Below are 18,081 nucleotides of genomic sequence, written 5' to 3'. Positions count from 1 at the left end.
AAATCTATTATGTATAATTAACCTGTCATTAGCACATGTGGGTTACTGTAGCACTTAAGGCTAATCATAGAGTAACTAGGCTTAAAAGATTCGTCTCACGATTTTCAACCAAACTGTGTAATTAGTTTATTTTTTTATGTACATTTAATGTTCCATGCATGTGTCTAAAAATTCGATGGGATGGCTGAAAAAATTTTAGGTGGGAAACTAAACAGGGCCTTAACAAAAATTCTTTCATAGCAGGGCTTATACTACATGTCATACTTCAAACATGCATGTAAGCTGTCAATTTTTCTAGGACTTCACGTTCAGACTATTTTTAGCTGAATTCCTATCCTAGATAATATTGCGTACTAAACATTTGCCAGCGGTATTTGAATTAGTTCTCCTCATCGTTTAGTTTGATGGGTGACAAATAAATTTCCATCCTAACGGAAACTTTCCCCTATAAACACGAGTACTGATTGTGGACTGTTAGTTGTGTCTAACTGCGTCTTTATATTCAGAGAGGAAAAATACGAGCCGGGCATGCATACGAGAGTCTACGATCGTCCAGAACACGCCTCCTTAATTCTACCCGCTTACCAGTCAAGAACACGCCGATCTGACAACCAGATTTCTAGGATGGGCATTATTCTTGTGATCCGACAAATTTGCATAACCATGAGATGAATCAATGTTTTCTTCTGGTCCTCTATGCTAATCCTAATGCTTATATTATATAACCTCTTTGAAATGGCTCTTCTCCGTTTCCAAATTGACCTGAGCGATCAGCGATGGCATGCATGAAAATTGGAAATCACTATTGACCGTCCTGTGATGATCTTGTTTCAGGACTGATGATGTTGGTGACCGTGACCGTTCTTCTAGAAGGGGAAGGAGCACGGATCGACGCCGGTCTCGACGGTGCCTTAAAGTCGTTGCGGGTTGAGTAATATAATCCTGATTACGGTGACAGTTCTTAGCATCTACTTTGAACTTCGAGAAGCTAGCAGTTCAAACTTCAACTACCCAAAAGGAATCGATGCAATGCCCGATAAAAGGAAAAACAGTACGCCAACTGACATATCAGATCTTCATATCCGTACTAGAGGGAGGGCAGAGGCCTTGTTTAGTTCAAAAAAAAAATTCATGATTCCGCGTCACATCAAATCTTACGGCACATGCATGCATATAGTATTAAATATATACGAAAACAACTAATTATATAATTTACTTATAATTTACGAGACGAATCTTTTAAACCTAGTTAGTTCATGATTTGACAATAATTACTAAATACAAACGAAAGTGCTATAGTATCTAAAATCTAAAAATTTTGCTAACGCACAAGGCCAAACTTCAACCACCCACTTTTCTAGATCTGACAGCTCAGTATTTATAAGGTCACGGATGTTAGCCTCACCAAAAAGTATTAAGCCACATAGATCAAGGCAACTAAAATTTTTTATTCTTTTAATGTAGGCAACATTTTCTAATTCCACAGGTCGCATTAATTGAATGCAAGTGCAGATTGCTTTTCTAGAAAAAGTGATGTCACAATGTGTGCCTACTTGCCACAGCGCTCTTGCTCCATCCACTACCTCCACTTTTTTGTCAGCCAAGGAGAATGTAGCTTCTGCAGAGCTATCAAACCCTCTAACCTGGAGTGCTAGATGGGACGTGGCATACAGGGCAGTACGCAACCATGGTGCATTGGGCACGCCCTAAGATGCTCATAGGTGCATAATTTCATAAGACAGGTGTGCACATATTTGTAAGCAAAGCATCTACGTTAGTGCTTTGATTAAGAAAACATATTTAGATTTATCTTCATCATCTTATAATTTATCCGAATGTATTTTAAGGTCAAAATTACACTTTCTCGAGGACAGCTAAATTTTTTTTTTCGTTTTTACTATCCTAACTAGAAAAGCGCGCGGTACCACAAATGCAGCAGCTCACGGTGTAGGGATGCAGGATGCTCCCTCCCTTCTCAATTGCAAGTCGTTTTGATTTTTTTATACACTAAATTTATCACGTATCTAGGCTTAAATTTGATGTATCAAAAAATCAAAGTGACTTGTATTTTCGAAACGTAAAGAGAATGGGTCCTGGGCAAATACATCAAATGCTTATATGTGTGCAATTGAGAAAAGTGAAGAGAATGGGTACCGGGCAAATCTGATCCAGGTCAACTTAGACCGAGTCTGAATAGGCCCGACCCAAAAAGGCCTACTCGTTCCTTTGTTTGTTTATATATATATATAAATGGGCGGGCTCAGCATCTCTGGCTCAAAGTGATCCTGGCCTAGTGCAAGCTTGGCCCAAAATACTGTTTTCATTTTAAAAAGAAAAAACTGTCCAGCCGCTATTTTTAAGACCAGCGTGATAAACTCTCTTCAAAAAATATCGGTGGTTTTAATTTTGTCAGTCAAACTTGTATGCGTATGGACAAGACATGAGGCCTACACAATTTGCTGGGAAGCATGTACTTAATTAGCGAAGTTAGCTTTCTATATGAACTCTTTATATACATAAATCTTTATTAGTATTTTCCAGCTAGGGGGGATGGAGCCCAATTTGGCCTCTGCCAGTGATACCAATTAAATGGCTAGCCTTGTCAAAAGTGTGAGCTCTAGTACAAACTGAAAGGTTCCGTGAGCACCTACAAACCCTGAAATCTAGAGCTTAAAATAAGTAACCACAAAAAAAACCATAAACTACTCTAGCATAATGCACACTTAAGTTTTTTCTGGTGTGCTCTTATATGAGTTTTACAACTTGGAGCCAAACTTATCAACTTGTCTATAGCTAATCTAAATGTCACACAAGCAAAATACGTGTGAAAAACTAAAAGTTTAGCATCTTTGTGGAATCAAACCTGCAACCCACTGCTCAACCATAACACATCTCTACCAATACACCACACTCATTTGTAACTATGTATAGGAGAGCTATCTTTTTATATCATCATTTTGTAATCTACTATTGAACATTTTGGCTACTAAATGAACACAATTGAAAAAAAATTCAACTAAATGTTTTAAATCTTGTCAAGCATTACAACTTTGGTACAAGATGTGTCTCTATCAAAGATTGTTTGAAAAATTCAAAACTTTGAATCTTAAACTATGAGAATTTAAAACAAATATTAAGACAAAAAACTTCAAATCAAAAACTTAACAACTAACTTGTAGATCAAGCCGGCAACCAAAACTTTGGTATTAACTCTTTGAACATTAAAGGTGGTTTAGAATTTCAAGAATTTCAAAATTTATAAACTTAAAATGCTTATTTTGGACTCTAAATGACTTTAGATTAAAAACCTTTTCAACTACAAAGTTGTAGTTTGTATTTAAAACTGCAACTTTGGTATAGACCATGCCAACATCTGAAGTTGTTTGAAATTTTTAAATTACAAAATTTGTAAACACTAAAACAATATTTTGAGACTATAAATAGTTTTCAATAAAAAAACTCTCGTGACTATGAAGCTCCAAATTGCATCAAGAGCTACAATTTGGATATAAATTTCGTCTTCATCTAATTTCATGTGGAAAAGTTATGAATAATTTTTAGATGAAACTATTTTTAGAGACACCTGCCTCTATAAAGTCATTTTTTGGAGACGCACATTTAGAATAGTTGCCTCTGTTAATAGCAATTTTCAAAGATGCGCATCTTAACATGTCCATCTCTTAGAATTGATTTATACATATAGGCATCCTAAGAATACCACTTCTTTTAAATGACTTTCAGAGACGGGCATTTTCTTTGGAGGCCACCTAGCTATTTACAGAGGCAGTCTTTAGATGTGTTTGTCTTTGTTAATCAGCTGAGAGGTTGTGCCTCCTAAAATCGTTTTTATGCTAGTGGTCCACAATGGAGCTCCACCTAGGTACTCTCGTGGTCACCAAGTCTTTTCTGATCATTTTGTTGGATATGACACACAAGGTATTAACCAACCAAAGGCTAGCTAGTGCCATGTGTCACATAGTCTCACCACTGCCACCAAGCTCTTCCTGTCACCTTAACATTGTGTCCACTATGGAGCTTCTCCACACTAGGAAGGGTGTCTCCTCATCTCCCACACAATGATATGACACCGGTCTATGCGAAGAATAAAGGGTCACTACCTCGAAGGCCACCACGCCTTCACTAGAAAGGAGTCCTCAAGCATTGGATCACCAAGATATAAGAGAAACACAACCTAGTCACTCAAAGTTCTTAAGCTCTAAGGCCTCATTGTCACAAGGATGCACTATAGTGTCTAGCCTAACCTGGTATGTCATGAATGCCTTGAGAGGGTGGATGGTGTAGAAACACTTGCTCTAACTTTGATACACAACCTAATCTCTTTGATGTTTGGATTATGTTCGGTGAGTCTGTGTGCTTCATTTTCTTTAGCTTCCAACATCCACTAGTCAAGAGCTATTTTAACTCTTTCCAAGTGCATTAATTGTCCCATGAGATGCAATCACTGGCGGAGGCACCCTAGCGGCGGGGTGGGGCAGCCGCCCGAGCTCTAACTGCGCGCTTGCACCAGACTCCGGAACCTCCACTTATTCCTTATCTCCGGCCTCCCGTCTCAGACTCTCAGGCAGCCGAGCGCTGGTGACCCTCGACGAGACCGGGACGACTCGATGAGAAAGCGGCTGGCATGTTCGGCTGTCCTTGGCTTAACCCACTAGCCCAGCAGCAGGCTAAGAGCCCACATGAAGGCCCAACTGTTTGTCCAACTGATGTCTGGTAAAATCTCCAATCTCCATCGGCAGCTTCTCGGCGTTGTGGCAACTACCAATGCCCGCTGGAGCCTTGAGCGGCCCAGCGCATGGAGCAACAGCGAGCCCGTAGCGGCAGCGGGCACGAGCAGTAGCAGTGTTGCAGATCGCAGAGGAGGCAGCGGCCCTTCAGCAGCCAGCCAGGACAGGGAGTTGCAAGCAGGACCGTAGCGGCAGACCGGCAAAGCGGTTATGGATAGAGGAGAGGAGGACAGCTTGTGCTACTTATCTTTTTTTCCCCATATTTCAATAATCTATGTGATTGTATGTTTTTTTGTCAGATTTGTGTGATCATAATAGGTGAATGCAGTGTGATTTTGTTCAAATTTTTGGTTTAGTTTGTCCCCCACCTAAAGAAAAATTCTGGCTCCGTCATTGGATGCAATTGTTTTTATAACATAATGGCTAGTGATCAAGTAGTTTCCCCATATCACATAGTTTTACACTATTTGCTATATCTATGGTTGAATATCTAATATCATGCAAAAAAAAGCCTTAGGACTTGTTTGGATCTATAAAACTAACAACTTGGTTAACTAATTTTTAGCCTCCAAAGATCCAAATATTTAGACTAATTGTTAGTCCACTAGTCATGGACTAATTATTAGTCTATTAGTGCACATACATTTTTTTTAGATAAAGGATATATTATCTGGCTTCATCTATCCAAGGATAGAATCAGACCAATTATTACAGAGTTTAAAATGGGCGTAAAGATCGGCTATAGCAGATTACAACCGTGTACATAGAAACCAGAACAAAAGGATGTTTTTGACTAAACATAGCCAACATGCCTTCGATAAAACCATCCAATGGAACTGAAAAAGTCTAGGGCGCACGTCTCTAGATGCTGAGCCCCCGAGATGAGCTGATCTTTAAGATCATCATGTCGTTGCAGGCTTGCCCACTGACGTAGCCAATGCGTTCCTCGAAATAGTACCTGCAAAAGAGATTTTGGTCTACATCTGTCAAAGACCACCTCATTCCTTGTTAACCAAATAGCCAGAGCAGTGCAGCAGCCGCTGTTAATAACAATGAATTATATTTTTTGGTTCCCAATTTAGACCAACTATTAAACAAATCAGACATACAAATGGGGGAATAATCCCAAAAAGCAAATGTATAGAACGCCACAAACATGAGCTAACAAGATTACTAATTGGTATTCTATTAATCCACATACAATGAGCTAACATGGCTTGTTGTTAGTCCTAGTCCATCAAACATGCCCTTCTATAATTTATTATACCCATTTTGAGAATGAACTTGACTATTCTAAATATTCCTAACTGTAGCCCATGGCCCGTGGGTGGTTACTATAGTAAAAACTTGCTTCAATTTCATATAAAAAGTGAATTATGTGCTTTTTGTGCTAATTGTGATGACTTCATTAACATTCATGTAATTGTGACGATTTGAATGTAAATAGAGTATTGTGAAGATCATACTCAAAACCTAGTTTTTCAGCTATGGTACAAGTACAACACATGTGCAAAATACAATTGTCATAGTGTAGTTTTCCCTGTTACGACGCACAAGCATAAGCATGTACGGAGTAGTAAAAAATAGCTTCTTCTCTCTACCCGACCTTCTGTAACAGAGCTATTTCTTGAGCTAGTGTTTAGTAGGGCTTTACCCTAAGAGCCAGGAAAGTCATAGATCAAACGCGTCAAGAAATCCTGCCAAATAGAAATTACCCTCTAGGCTGGTGGGTACTTCATATTGGGTAAGCCTAGGCTTACCACAAACGTCTAAGGGGGTACTTGGTTCACCTAGCAGGTCCTAAATTTAGTTTTATTTAGTCTTATTTAGTCATTTTTTATCCAAACACTATGACTAAAAGGGAGCAAATGACCTTTAGTCCTCTCTAATCACTTTAAAGTGACTAAAGGGGACTAACCCATTTAGGAGCTACTAAAGTTTAGGAGGACAAACCAAAAAGGGCCTAAAACTTTTGTTTCCTTTTAAAGAAAAGGTGCTTAGGAGTTTGGAAGAAATAAACTCATCATGGCACAGCAAAACTGCCAAAACAAAATGCTCTTTCTATTTTTTACATGTAATAAGGTTTGTCCTAAGTCAAATATTATTAACTTTAACCAATAATCTCAAAAAAAATGCATAGATTGACAACATAATATTTATATTTTTAGATTACCTATAAGAAATATTTTATAATATATAGTTCTATGTTGTGAAATTACATGAATTTTTTGAAATTAATGGTCAAAACTAGGAACGTTTAACTTAGGACAAACCTAATACGACATGTAAAAAATGAAGGGAGTAATACAAGTGTCTACACCGAAAGACAGAAGGTAGGATCAGGGAAAACAAATACTCCTAGGCTTATGACTGGTTGGATCCATCATTATTTTTGGTAGTTGTTATATAAAAACCTAATGGCATGCGTGCACCAGCTTATGACTGGTTTGATGCATTCACTTTGTGCTACTACAAAGAAACGGCCACAGCAGGAGCCCCAAATGAGCTCTTCCCACCAGTTTTGCCCTTTTTCAATTCTGAACAAAGTGCATTATACAACCTGACATGATTCCACGGAGAATGATTGACGGAATACCACAGCAAAAGCTTCTGGCAGTAAAGACACCAGATGAAGCATGAAAAAAGGGGATCCTCGCACCATCTTACCTCTCTCTATTCCCAGCTTTGAACAGAGCACATTCTGCGCAAACCCAGCATATTTGCACACTAGTGATCTACGTGTCATGGATACATTGCCTCACACCGTTTTGATGATGTGGCTTTTCGCTTTAAACTTTAAAAGAATGCTCTTTTGCTTCCCCTGCAATAGGTTTTGCCTTTTCTATTTGAGAACAGAGAACATTCCCTACAGCTAGCATGTGACAGAAATGATAAAGCGTTTAGCATTTCGCATCTTCCAGTTTGACGCTTTGCCCGGCGCGTTATTTCAACATCCTGCTGCTTCGGTGTCCGCAAAGCAGTTTCGAATGAATCTACGACCCTTAGAGCTAGTACAATAACAGGCTATAAGCAGACTGAATATTAAGATGGAAGAGAGAGAAGAAACAAGCTATAAGTTTATAGTCCGCTTACACATACTAAAAAAATTTGTGAGAAAAACAAATCATATATTAATAATGAAAAGCTAACTACTATATGTGTGGTCTGAGAGATAGGTTGCAAAGACCCTTATAGCCAACCGTCGGCTGTATTATTCGCCTTGCTAGGTAGGAAACTTTTCCATTTGCAGCCCTAGTTGATTGCAGTAGTGAACGTCTTGAGTTCTTTTCAATTACGAACTATTTTCTTACGTAATCACGAACCAGCTAGAGCACTTTGATATAATGATGGATCATGTCCTTTCTAGCCCAAAAATATATATTGGCTGCTCGACGTCAGACTCAAGATCAGATTCCAAAGAAATGACTTCTAGGTTTGTAGCTGTCTCTATAGCCTATAATTCTTCCTCAACCCTGAATCCAAAAACAAAATTACCGTCCAAGTGTTCTTCTAGTCATTGTGAATCTTATTTAACCTCAGAGTGAGCAACAGACTAGTCAAACACCAACTACATAACTAATGTATTGTAGAAAACTTATACAAAAGAGTTTCATGTTGCCATATTGTTACCGTTATACATAAGTCAAGCAATCTATAAATTAAAGACTATCCTTCTTTTACGTGAAGGCATGCTGTAATACCCGATTTTAAGGACAAAACCAGATATACACTATATATGAGTTTTAGAAGTCAATTCTCATATATAGCTACAAATAAGGGGTAATATCAAAAGACAATGCATAAATATATAACGTACTTAGTATAAAAGAGATAACCTTTATTAGCAAACAGCGGATAGACAACTCCAAGCTTCGGGTATTAACTTCTCTCTACAGGATCCAACTGACTGGTTGATCACAAGCCTAAACCATCTCCTGAGGTTTGGGGGAAATAGCAAGAGTGAGTCCATGTCGAACTCCACAAGTATAACAACTAGATTGTATAGCTCCCACAATCTCATGATCAATGTGACATAAATAATGTAAAGCATTAGATGATAAATAATGAACATATTTAACACACAGGAATCATCATCGTCGCAGCAAGAATCCCCAAGGCCGCTCCTGACCGTGAGCTCGGCTAGTATACTAGTTTTTAACACTCTGCAGAGGTTGTACATCTTTACCCATGAGTCATGATTTACCCTTTCGCCCGAGGTAGCTAATCTCTTAACCCCCTTCCAAGGGAGGTCGGCAGGGATCACTATGAAGTCTTTCAAAGGTTCGTCTAACAAGTTAGGGCCGCTTGGTTTCATTAGTCAGTCCATGTGATTCACCCGCAGGAATCCACGGTCTGCTATTCCCCAATTGCGCCACAACGGGTAACCGCTAACGAGCTAGAAAAGTTACTCATACTTAACTAAAGCCAGAGCCATTATAGCCCTCATGGTTGCACTGTTGTCCCGGTTATCACTTACAGATAAATCATCAAGTGGCTAAAAAGTCATTTTTATCATTTATTACTTAACATTAATCTAGTCACAGGATCATGGTCACAGAAATAAAATCCAAATGCTATACTTGTCTTAATCCAAATGCTCTTGCTGATCTTGCTAAATGTCCAAGTACTGATCTTACTTGTTGTAGCACTCTTGATCACCACAGATTATTCACCGTCTAATCACGATCATCGATCACACAAAACAATCGAAGAAAACATACATGAAACAAACAAAGCTACAATTAGAACAGTATACCAATCATATAAAAATAGTATGAAAAGTTTATAAAATGATTCTACGCATCGCTACGAGTTCATAGACGTAAAGATCACGAAAACTGGAATTAAAACGTAGAAGATATGAATTTTCCAAGATTTCCTATAGAGAAATAATTAATTAAATGCTACTGCAGAATTAAAAAGTTTCAAAACAGTAAACTAATATTTCTAACATGTAGAGCATGTAAATACGAATCTAAGGAAATTTGAATGGATAAAAACGGAGTTAAAATAAATATTTTATGAGCAAAACAAATTCAATGGCACTTCTGTAAATACTGGAAGGCGTATTTTGAACTAAGCCGGGCAGTTTACGTTTTCAGAACCGAGAAAGCGTATTCTATGAACTACGCAATGGACTGCGGGTTTATTCCTAAAAACAGCAGGGGCTCTTTAGCAAAAATGCGAATGAAGGGGTATGTTCTATTGTGAGCCGTTGGATCTTGATCTGATGGTCCAGGAGACATCGAGGGGATGGGGAGGATTCCAGCCGGAGGTGCCTAGGAGCTGCACGGTGGCTCCATTGCCGGAAAAGAGAAAACTCGCCGGAGTTCGGTGATCTAGCGATTAAAGACACGATTTGACAAACCAATTGCACGGGAATCAAGATTAGTCAAACGCGAACTCACCCAGGGTCTTATCGCGGGCAGAGGGAGCTCGGGGTGGCCCGGCGTCGCGAGGGGGCGGATCCTTGGTCCCTGCGAGGTTCGGCGACCATCTGAGAAGAACAGGGGCTGGTAGAGGGTATGGGGAAGGGCTCGGAACCTACTTCACCTCAGCGCGGAGCTCGGCACGGCCTTGGTCTTGCTTCTATGGCCAAGAACTGGGAGTTCCACGGCGGCGGGGAAACTCCGGCTCGGGAGATCCCGTCTTGATGTCCAATAGGCTACGGCGGCGCTTTCCTGGAATAGATTCGAAAGAGCGATGCCGACGGATGCCAAAAGACTTTATAGGGGTCGGATGGGGCTTGGATTGGAAATTCCCGTGAAAACTGGGATACGGAGATCGGCATCAAAACAGAGTCCCGGTTGCGCCCGACTCGGGGTTGAAGAAGGGCGACTGACGAGGAGGGCCCACCTGTCGGTGACCAGAGGCGCGGGGTCCGCTTGCCAGCCAAAGAAGAGAGGAGAGGGGAAAGGAGAGCGCGCGGCCTGCTCGGGAGGAGTTGGGCCGCCGGGAAACTGGGCCGAGCGCGGGGCAGGGGAAGAAGAGGGAGGGGGAATTTGGTTGGGCCTCTCGGGCCAAAACAGGGAGAGAGATGTTTCCCCCTTTTTTTGTTTTGGTTTTGTTTTCTTTTATGTAAAAGCCATTTCAAACTCATTTCAAAATCCTTTTTAAATATGTTTGAAATGTTTGATCTTTAGTTAAATCCACACCAAAATAAAACAAATGACCCAAAAATGAATGCACAAAACATTGTTACTAAGCTTATGATAAATTTTAATTTCCACAAAAATTATTTATTTGCTACTTTAAATGCTCACACAAATATTGAAATAAATCCAGTTAAACCCTATTAATTCAAAATCAAATTTTTGGGTGTTACATATGCACCCAATATATCAGCAAACCAACATTTGTCTAAGTGGCATTGGGTTTAGGAGATACGACGGAGGAAGGCGGGGTGATCACACTTTTGCTAGCATTTGATTCAGAGATATAGGGGACAAAATCATCCCTAGAGAGAGAGAATCCTCAAGATTTGGGGACACATCCATCCCAAAAAAAATAAGTTACACATTTATCCCTCTGTGATGTTGTTATCCTCTGTTTTCGCTTCTCGTCTTCTAGACATTAGTAGAGGGTAAGGGGTGGGCACAACAATAAGGTTAGAATAGACATTGTTGAGAAGGGACCGCCACAATGGCGTCTTGAAAGGGGACGCCGAGGCCCAAAGAGACAACTCGGGAGGGGACCTTGTCGTCAGGGGCGTTGTCCAAGGTGGAGGGAGCATAGGGAGGGACAGAGGGGGATGTCTTATCCCTGGTCAGGTCACACCCTTGAACAAGCCATGCACGACGTGGATGAAAGAGCTCTAGTGCGGAGCAGCTGACAGTTGAGCTCCATCACAGCTTCCCTGGAGAACCCCTAGTGTTGACGGCAAATCGAGCGAGTGAGCTCTTGGTTGGACTGGCGGGGGCGGTAGGCCGAGTCAAGCTAGGCAGCGCCATCTATGGCCCGTGGTGAGCAAGGATAGATGGAGGAGAGAAGATGGTGAGGGTAAGAATAGACGGAGGAGATAAGATGGTGAAAATCATATTATTTTTGGGGCCCACAAACCGGAAATCAAATAGCATTTCCTCTAGTGCCTCTATCTCTTCTATGAAACACAAAATTGACTCCATCCTCTTAACCAAACAAGAAGATAGAATTGTCTTATTCAAAAAAATCTGGGGAGACACCATTCCATCCCACCTTATCCCAAACTAACCGCAATCTAAACTCATCATTTAGCTTATACGCTGTTTTAAAGCCGAGGTTTGTTGATGACAGCTAAAATATACCTACTTGTGGAGATTGGATTCTTTATATGGTTCTACATGAGAAACAAACTCCTCTGGGGTATCAGACACTATTATATTTGAGGATTTTGGGACGAAATGGACAAAGCTATGTATCCTTGAAAATCATCAGTTACGATGTCTAAATTTCTAATCTATCAACTTTTTTGATACCTCAACTATAATTTGGTGGTATCTCGCAAGGGCCTAAAAGAACTCCTAAAAAGTGTCACATATATATTACCTTACACATCAAACAAACCATTGCCATTAGGCTTGGTTGTACCAAGGCACGAACTTAACAGGCCTCTATACAAACCCAAGTGGCTACATAACGTCTTTGCCTACATCAGTGCCTCTCCGGAATGCACTACTTTGCTCAACTGAATTCATTTATGCCACGAGCGAGGTCAACCACTAATGGTCCTTTCTACTTCGTTGGATGCCACTACTCACTGGAATTTGGCCCTTTTCGATGCAGAGATAAAGAAATTCACTTGCCAAAGCTCTTTGTTATGCTTGCGCACTTCATATCCTTCAACGCTCTTGCTTGTCATACAATGGTCTTCTTGCGGATACTTTCCACTTCTGTTGTTACTTCTTCGGCGGATGCTTTCTTGCTACCTTTGTCACTTCGCTGGTGGATGTTTTGCTGCCAGCGCCGTTACTCTTCTCCGGCGGATGCTTTTGCTGTTGCAAGTCTCTTCTCCAGTGGATGGTTTGCTGCCATTGTTTGTCTTACATAGTGGATACTTTGCTTCTACCGTTTTGCATGTCTCCTCGAACGAACACTTGGCTGCTTTTTATATTTTCTCTTGCGGACGCTTTGCCGCCATTGTCATGCTGGCTTCCTTGGTGGATGCTTTGTCGCCGAGGTCGCTTTAGTCTTTTTATGCCAGATGCTTTGCCGCCACTACTGTTGGAAGCTCGTCTTGTCTTCTCTGGGTGGATGCTTCGCCACAACGGTTTGACTTCTCTTTAGACTACCACTATGTTGATATCTTGTTCTTTCACATGTTCATTTTGTTGGGGTGTTGAGTCCCTCTTCTTTGCTTTTATCTTCCTACTCAGTGTGTCTTTGGGACTCTGCTATGGTAATTCTAGGATTACTGCGAGTCTTTGTACCTTTTCAAACTCTACTTTCTCTTAATGAAAAATATGCCTTATGATACTGTTGTGAGAAAAAAAAGAAAGGATGGGCCTGACATAAACTAAACGTAGCTTAGCTAGTTAGGTTCTTTGTGGTGAAACCTATCTACTTAGGTGTCCTTGATTTAATATGGATGCTCGTATTAATAGTAGGCAATGTGCCCCCTAAGAGCTAAATACCTATATTGACAGAAACCTTTTCAAAAGTGATGATAGGAGTAGAATGTGTACGTGCGTTTGTAGGAAAGAGTGTGCGTACATGTGTAAGAACAACTATGTCTATACATGTGTACTTATCTTAAGCCTTTTCAAAAGTGATCATAAGAGTAGAATATGTACGTGTGTTTATAGGAATGAGTGTGCGTATATGTGCAAGAACAACTATGTCTGTACATGTGTACTTGCTATCTTGAAGCCTATATATAACTTCTTCTAGATAAGAGGAATAATATAAAGTACTAGTATATCTTTATGGTGGGTGTCCTTTTGTTAGGTGTTTTGTAGAAAGATGGATGAGATAATGTCAATTTGTCTAGAGCAGATTCAGTTGGGAGTTAAATGTTTATTTCAATTTTGTTTGGCGATGGTTTGGCCCCCTACGTTGCCACTTAATTTCCTTGTGACTTTGTGATGATGAGAAGACAAGTGAATGGACCGGCAGTCAACTTCACCCTTGATACTATACTAATAGCAAGTTAGCATGCAATGCAAGTATATTGCTACAGAGATTAGAGTATGCAAATTATAGGACATGCATGTACTTGGAGATGGTTCTGCTATTTCTGGAAACAAGAGCACTAACCTTTGCCTAATGAAGAGCTCATAATTGAGGATCTCCTTTTCCCTCAAAAGGAGTGTTATGAGCAGAGCACTTTGACACAGGGCCACTTTGTGGAGTAGTGGAGGGAGGCCTAGCCCACTTGAGAGTTTAGTTTATGCCCTCCTCTTGCACCCGCCTGACAGGAATAATCACCAGGAGTGGCAAGTTCGCGCAAGTGCAATGCTGTTTAGGGCATGTTCTTTTGCAGCCCATAGCTCAGCAGACTGGTGATTCAGCGTGCCTCGCTTTTTTACCTCAAGAGAAAAAGATGCTCGTGGGTGCAGTTGTGCTGCAGCTTTGAGAATACCCAAGCTCACTCTCCAGCTGCAAAAAGCAAAAATAAAATATGGGTTTCAACGCAAAATAAAATACATGTAAATAAAGGGATAATCAATGGAGAGAATTCACATTAACGTTGTATGATTCTTTATAAAAGGATGGGCAAAGAATACAACCGAAAGAACTAGCATAATCAAGCTGCCATCTTTGACACCATTCCTACACTAACTACCACACATTATGTCTCTAAGATTTTCTGAAGAAAATAAAATAAAATGCACGTTTAGTGAAGATTCTTTGGTACACTACTAAGAATGTCTTCAATTAACTCCACAATGCAAGTTTAAATACATAAAAATTCATACTTATTATCATTTTTGTAAACATAAAGTGTAATGTGATTTGCTGTTTGGTGCAATGTCATGGGCAGCCAATAGGCTGCCAAGGCCGACGGGCTGATAGTTCGGCCCAGTTATCTTTATAAGTTTAATTATCTTTGTATTTGCAATTTATATTAGCCCCAGATAGGTTATTTAGCAAAAGAGGTGAAGTAGAAGGGACATAAATATCTGTAGACTCTATTGATATAATCAAGCAATGAATTATGAAGAAACAATTCTAGTCTCCTTCAATACCCATCCCTATAACATGCAAGGTACACACATAGACATAGCTAAATCTCCAAACTGGTTTCACACATCATTAGTAGGGATGAAAACGGTACGGATATTTTTCGACCATATTCGAGACCAAATTCGTTTATAGAGGTTTAGATCTGTCCGTATCCGAGTCCGAATATTTAACATCCGATACCGTATTCGTATCCGAATATTTAAATCGTATATTTATGATGTCGATATCCAATCATATCTTATCCGACATGATTAACATTATCCGTATTCGAATCCGAATCCGACCAGAAATATAAAAACAAATATGATATCGGTGATATCCGTTTGTATCCGATCCGTTTTCATCCCTACTCATTAGAGAAGTATAGCATGTATATGGGCATAGGTCTCATATATATATATATATATATATATATATATATTTCATAGTGCTCGCTTGATCTCTAAAGGATGTGATCAGTTGATCTGTGTTCACCAGAGAAACTATAATAATATGGATGTAACAAAGAGCCTTTTCCTATTTTGCCAAATGTGGATTCTAGGCACTTAATTATTTCGGCCTGAACGCCCATAAATCTTCTGAAGAGAATAAATATCTTTGAGATAGATGTGAAAATTGGAATATATTGGATAATAAGGAACTTGTGTGCCGCATGCAAGTGCCCCTATTCTATAATCCAGGGTCCACATCACACCTGGATGAAAATGACTGGGACTATATAGCAATCTTAACATAACATGTTAATCTATGATAATAGCCACCGTACAAGACGATAGAGACGCTCCAACCTGAACTTTTTAGGAACTTCTGTTTGAAAGGTGTAATATATGATGATGATCCATCCCACTCAGCTCGGAATATATAGCTGGCCAAACAGATAGATAAGGCTCGTGTCTTGACGTCTATAAATAGAGGCCAATGCCCTGGCCTCTTGGCAACACACACAAACACATATAGGAAACTGAAGCTCCTGCACATCACCATTTAGGAAGCACAAAACACCAACTGCTGGATCATCGTAGGTCATTAGGTTCAGCTGAGATTTGCTTCAACTGTACTGTTAGACATGTCAAGGGTGTTGGAGCCTCTCATTGTGGGGAAAGTGATTGGTGAGGTGCTGGACCATTTCAACCCCACGGTGAAGATGGTGGTCACCTACAACTCCAACAAGCAGGTCTTCAACGGACATGAGTTCTTCCCTTCCGCAGTCACCGCCAAGCCGCGTGTTGAGGTCCAAGGGGGTGACCTCAGGTCCTTCTTCACATTGGTGATGACTGACCCTGATGTTCCAGGACCTAGTGATCCCTACCTGAGGGAGCACCTTCACTGGTAATTTAATCAATGCAAGATAGTCTATCTTCAATCCTAAATAAAGTGATCATAGAGAAGACCAAATAAGAGGGTATCACCTAGCTACTATAGTGTATAGCTTGACTCTCGGCCATGATTAGCTAGCGCTCACTTAGATTCCGGCATGCATATATATATTTTACAAAGCCGAGTTAGGAGTGGCATGATGGTCTTAGAAATGCTCATATTATTATCTCGAGGCATTTGTAGAATTAATATATATATGTAGCTAATCAGGTGTGTTTTTTTGTTGGACCACACACTGGCACTGGCAGGATTGTTACTGATATTCCTGGGACTACTGATGCTTCTTTTGGTAAGTCTTTTTCTTGTACATGTTGCTTTAGTTCTTGCTAGTTTTGAGGTGAGGAGAGTACAGAGCCACAGAAGGGTGAAAAATGGGTAAAAAGGTTTATGGTCATATATGGTGTAGTGGTGTACAAATCAATCACCGGTTCTTTGTCTTCTCCTTCCCCTCGCCACTCCTTTTTCTCCTCCATCTAATGCTTGCCATGCATATATACATGCAGGGAGAGAGGTGGTGAGCTACGAGACCCCAAAGCCAAACATTGGCATCCACAGGTTCATCTTTGTGCTGTTCCGGCAGAAGCGCCGGCAGGCGGTGAACCCGCCGTCGTCCAAGGACCGCTTCAGCACCCGCCAGTTCGCTGAGGACAACGACCTCGGCCTCCCCGTCGCCGCCGTCTACTTCAACGCACAGCGCGAGACCGCCGCCCGCCGGCGCTAACCGTACGGCTGAACGTACGAAACAAGACCAACCAACGACCCTAAGTACCTGATCATCTTGCAATTAGCTGCGCAAGCCCCCTTTTTTTTTCCTCTTAAGTCTTAATGTATGTTTGTTCAAATAAAAAGGTAGCTAATCAGCTGCTTGCCTGTGACCCCATGAGCTAGCAGCTACAACCTACTACTAGTACTTGCTGCACATTCTAGATGATTTGTGAAGGTGACAATATGATTGGTAGTAGGGTTGCAATGTTGACTGGGCATAGTGTGACAACTTAAGCAAAATATAATGGCCATGGAGGACTACGTGTCGAGTGGTGAAGGGGAAGGGAGAGCAACGGCCATGACTCTTGTATTACATTGCCTACTATTCTGTCATATATGCTGGAGAGTGCTTTGTTTGTTTGATCCTCTCACTACACAGCTTGCTGCTTATTTTTGTAATGCCATCATTTGCTCTTCCATTTCTCTTTATATTATCCCAAATTCCCACTTTTCAATGACAAGACGTCCATACATATATACATATATGTTTATATATATACCTTGGGTGTGATGTTGCTCTCACCGGCCATATCGCTAGCTGTGTAATATATGAAGCTGAAAACAAGAATGCAGCATCTATTCGAGGCCTCCTTTTTGACGTCGTTTCAGTCGTTTTATAATACACGATCTTGCAATGCTGGTTTCTTAATTGCATCTGTGCATATATGCCAGATGGGCCGTCTAGCCACTAGGATCACAAGTGCAATTATCTGAATAAGTTTATGAACAAATATTCCTTTGAAGAAAGATATTAATTACCTCATTCGAAGCCATCAGTCTAGTACTCAATGTCATGTCAACTAGCCTTTTCAGCTGTTCTCTTGAACAATAGCGATAACCTCTTTAATACCTGATGACCTTTCTCATTTGTGAGATAGTATTTTTTTTCTAGTAAAGCAAGAAACCGACAAGTGACAAGAAACCATGTCTGGCAGGATGGTCGTGTTACAACACCACGCTCAGGCAACTGTCGAAATTAATCTTCTTTCTATTAGTAGTTAGTTAGTACTTATAACCCTAATACTTTTTTTTT

The 18,081-nt window shown here is 40.4% G+C and overlaps 1 protein-coding gene across 1 annotated transcript; it reads left to right on the top strand.

Moving 5' to 3' along the window:
* LOC8058640 (protein SELF-PRUNING) lies at window positions 15,846-17,422 on the top strand. Its single transcript, XM_002453886.2, has 3 exons — window positions 15,846-16,235; window positions 16,532-16,572; window positions 16,787-17,422. Exons 1-3 carry the CDS (start codon window positions 15,973-15,975, stop codon window positions 17,002-17,004), a joined length of 522 nt encoding a protein of 173 aa, XP_002453931.1. The 5' UTR covers window positions 15,846-15,972; the 3' UTR covers window positions 17,005-17,422.

Source organism: Sorghum bicolor, chromosome 4 (assembly GCF_000003195.3).
Source record: "Sorghum bicolor cultivar BTx623 chromosome 4, Sorghum_bicolor_NCBIv3, whole genome shotgun sequence".
NCBI lineage: Eukaryota > Viridiplantae > Streptophyta > Magnoliopsida > Poales > Poaceae > Sorghum > Sorghum bicolor.
This window is presented reverse-complemented; position numbering and strand designations above follow the sequence as displayed.

Coding starts and splice junctions, on each gene's coding strand:
- LOC8058640 (XM_002453886.2), top strand. CDS start 15,973: ATGTCAAGGGTGTTGGAGCCTCTCATTGTGGGGAAAGTGATTGGTGAG. Junction 16,236..16,531: donor CTGAGGGAGCACCTTCACTG/GTAATTTAATCA, acceptor TGGCACTGGCAG/GATTGTTACTGATATTCCTG. Junction 16,573..16,786: donor GACTACTGATGCTTCTTTTG/GTAAGTCTTTTT, acceptor ATATACATGCAG/GGAGAGAGGTGGTGAGCTAC.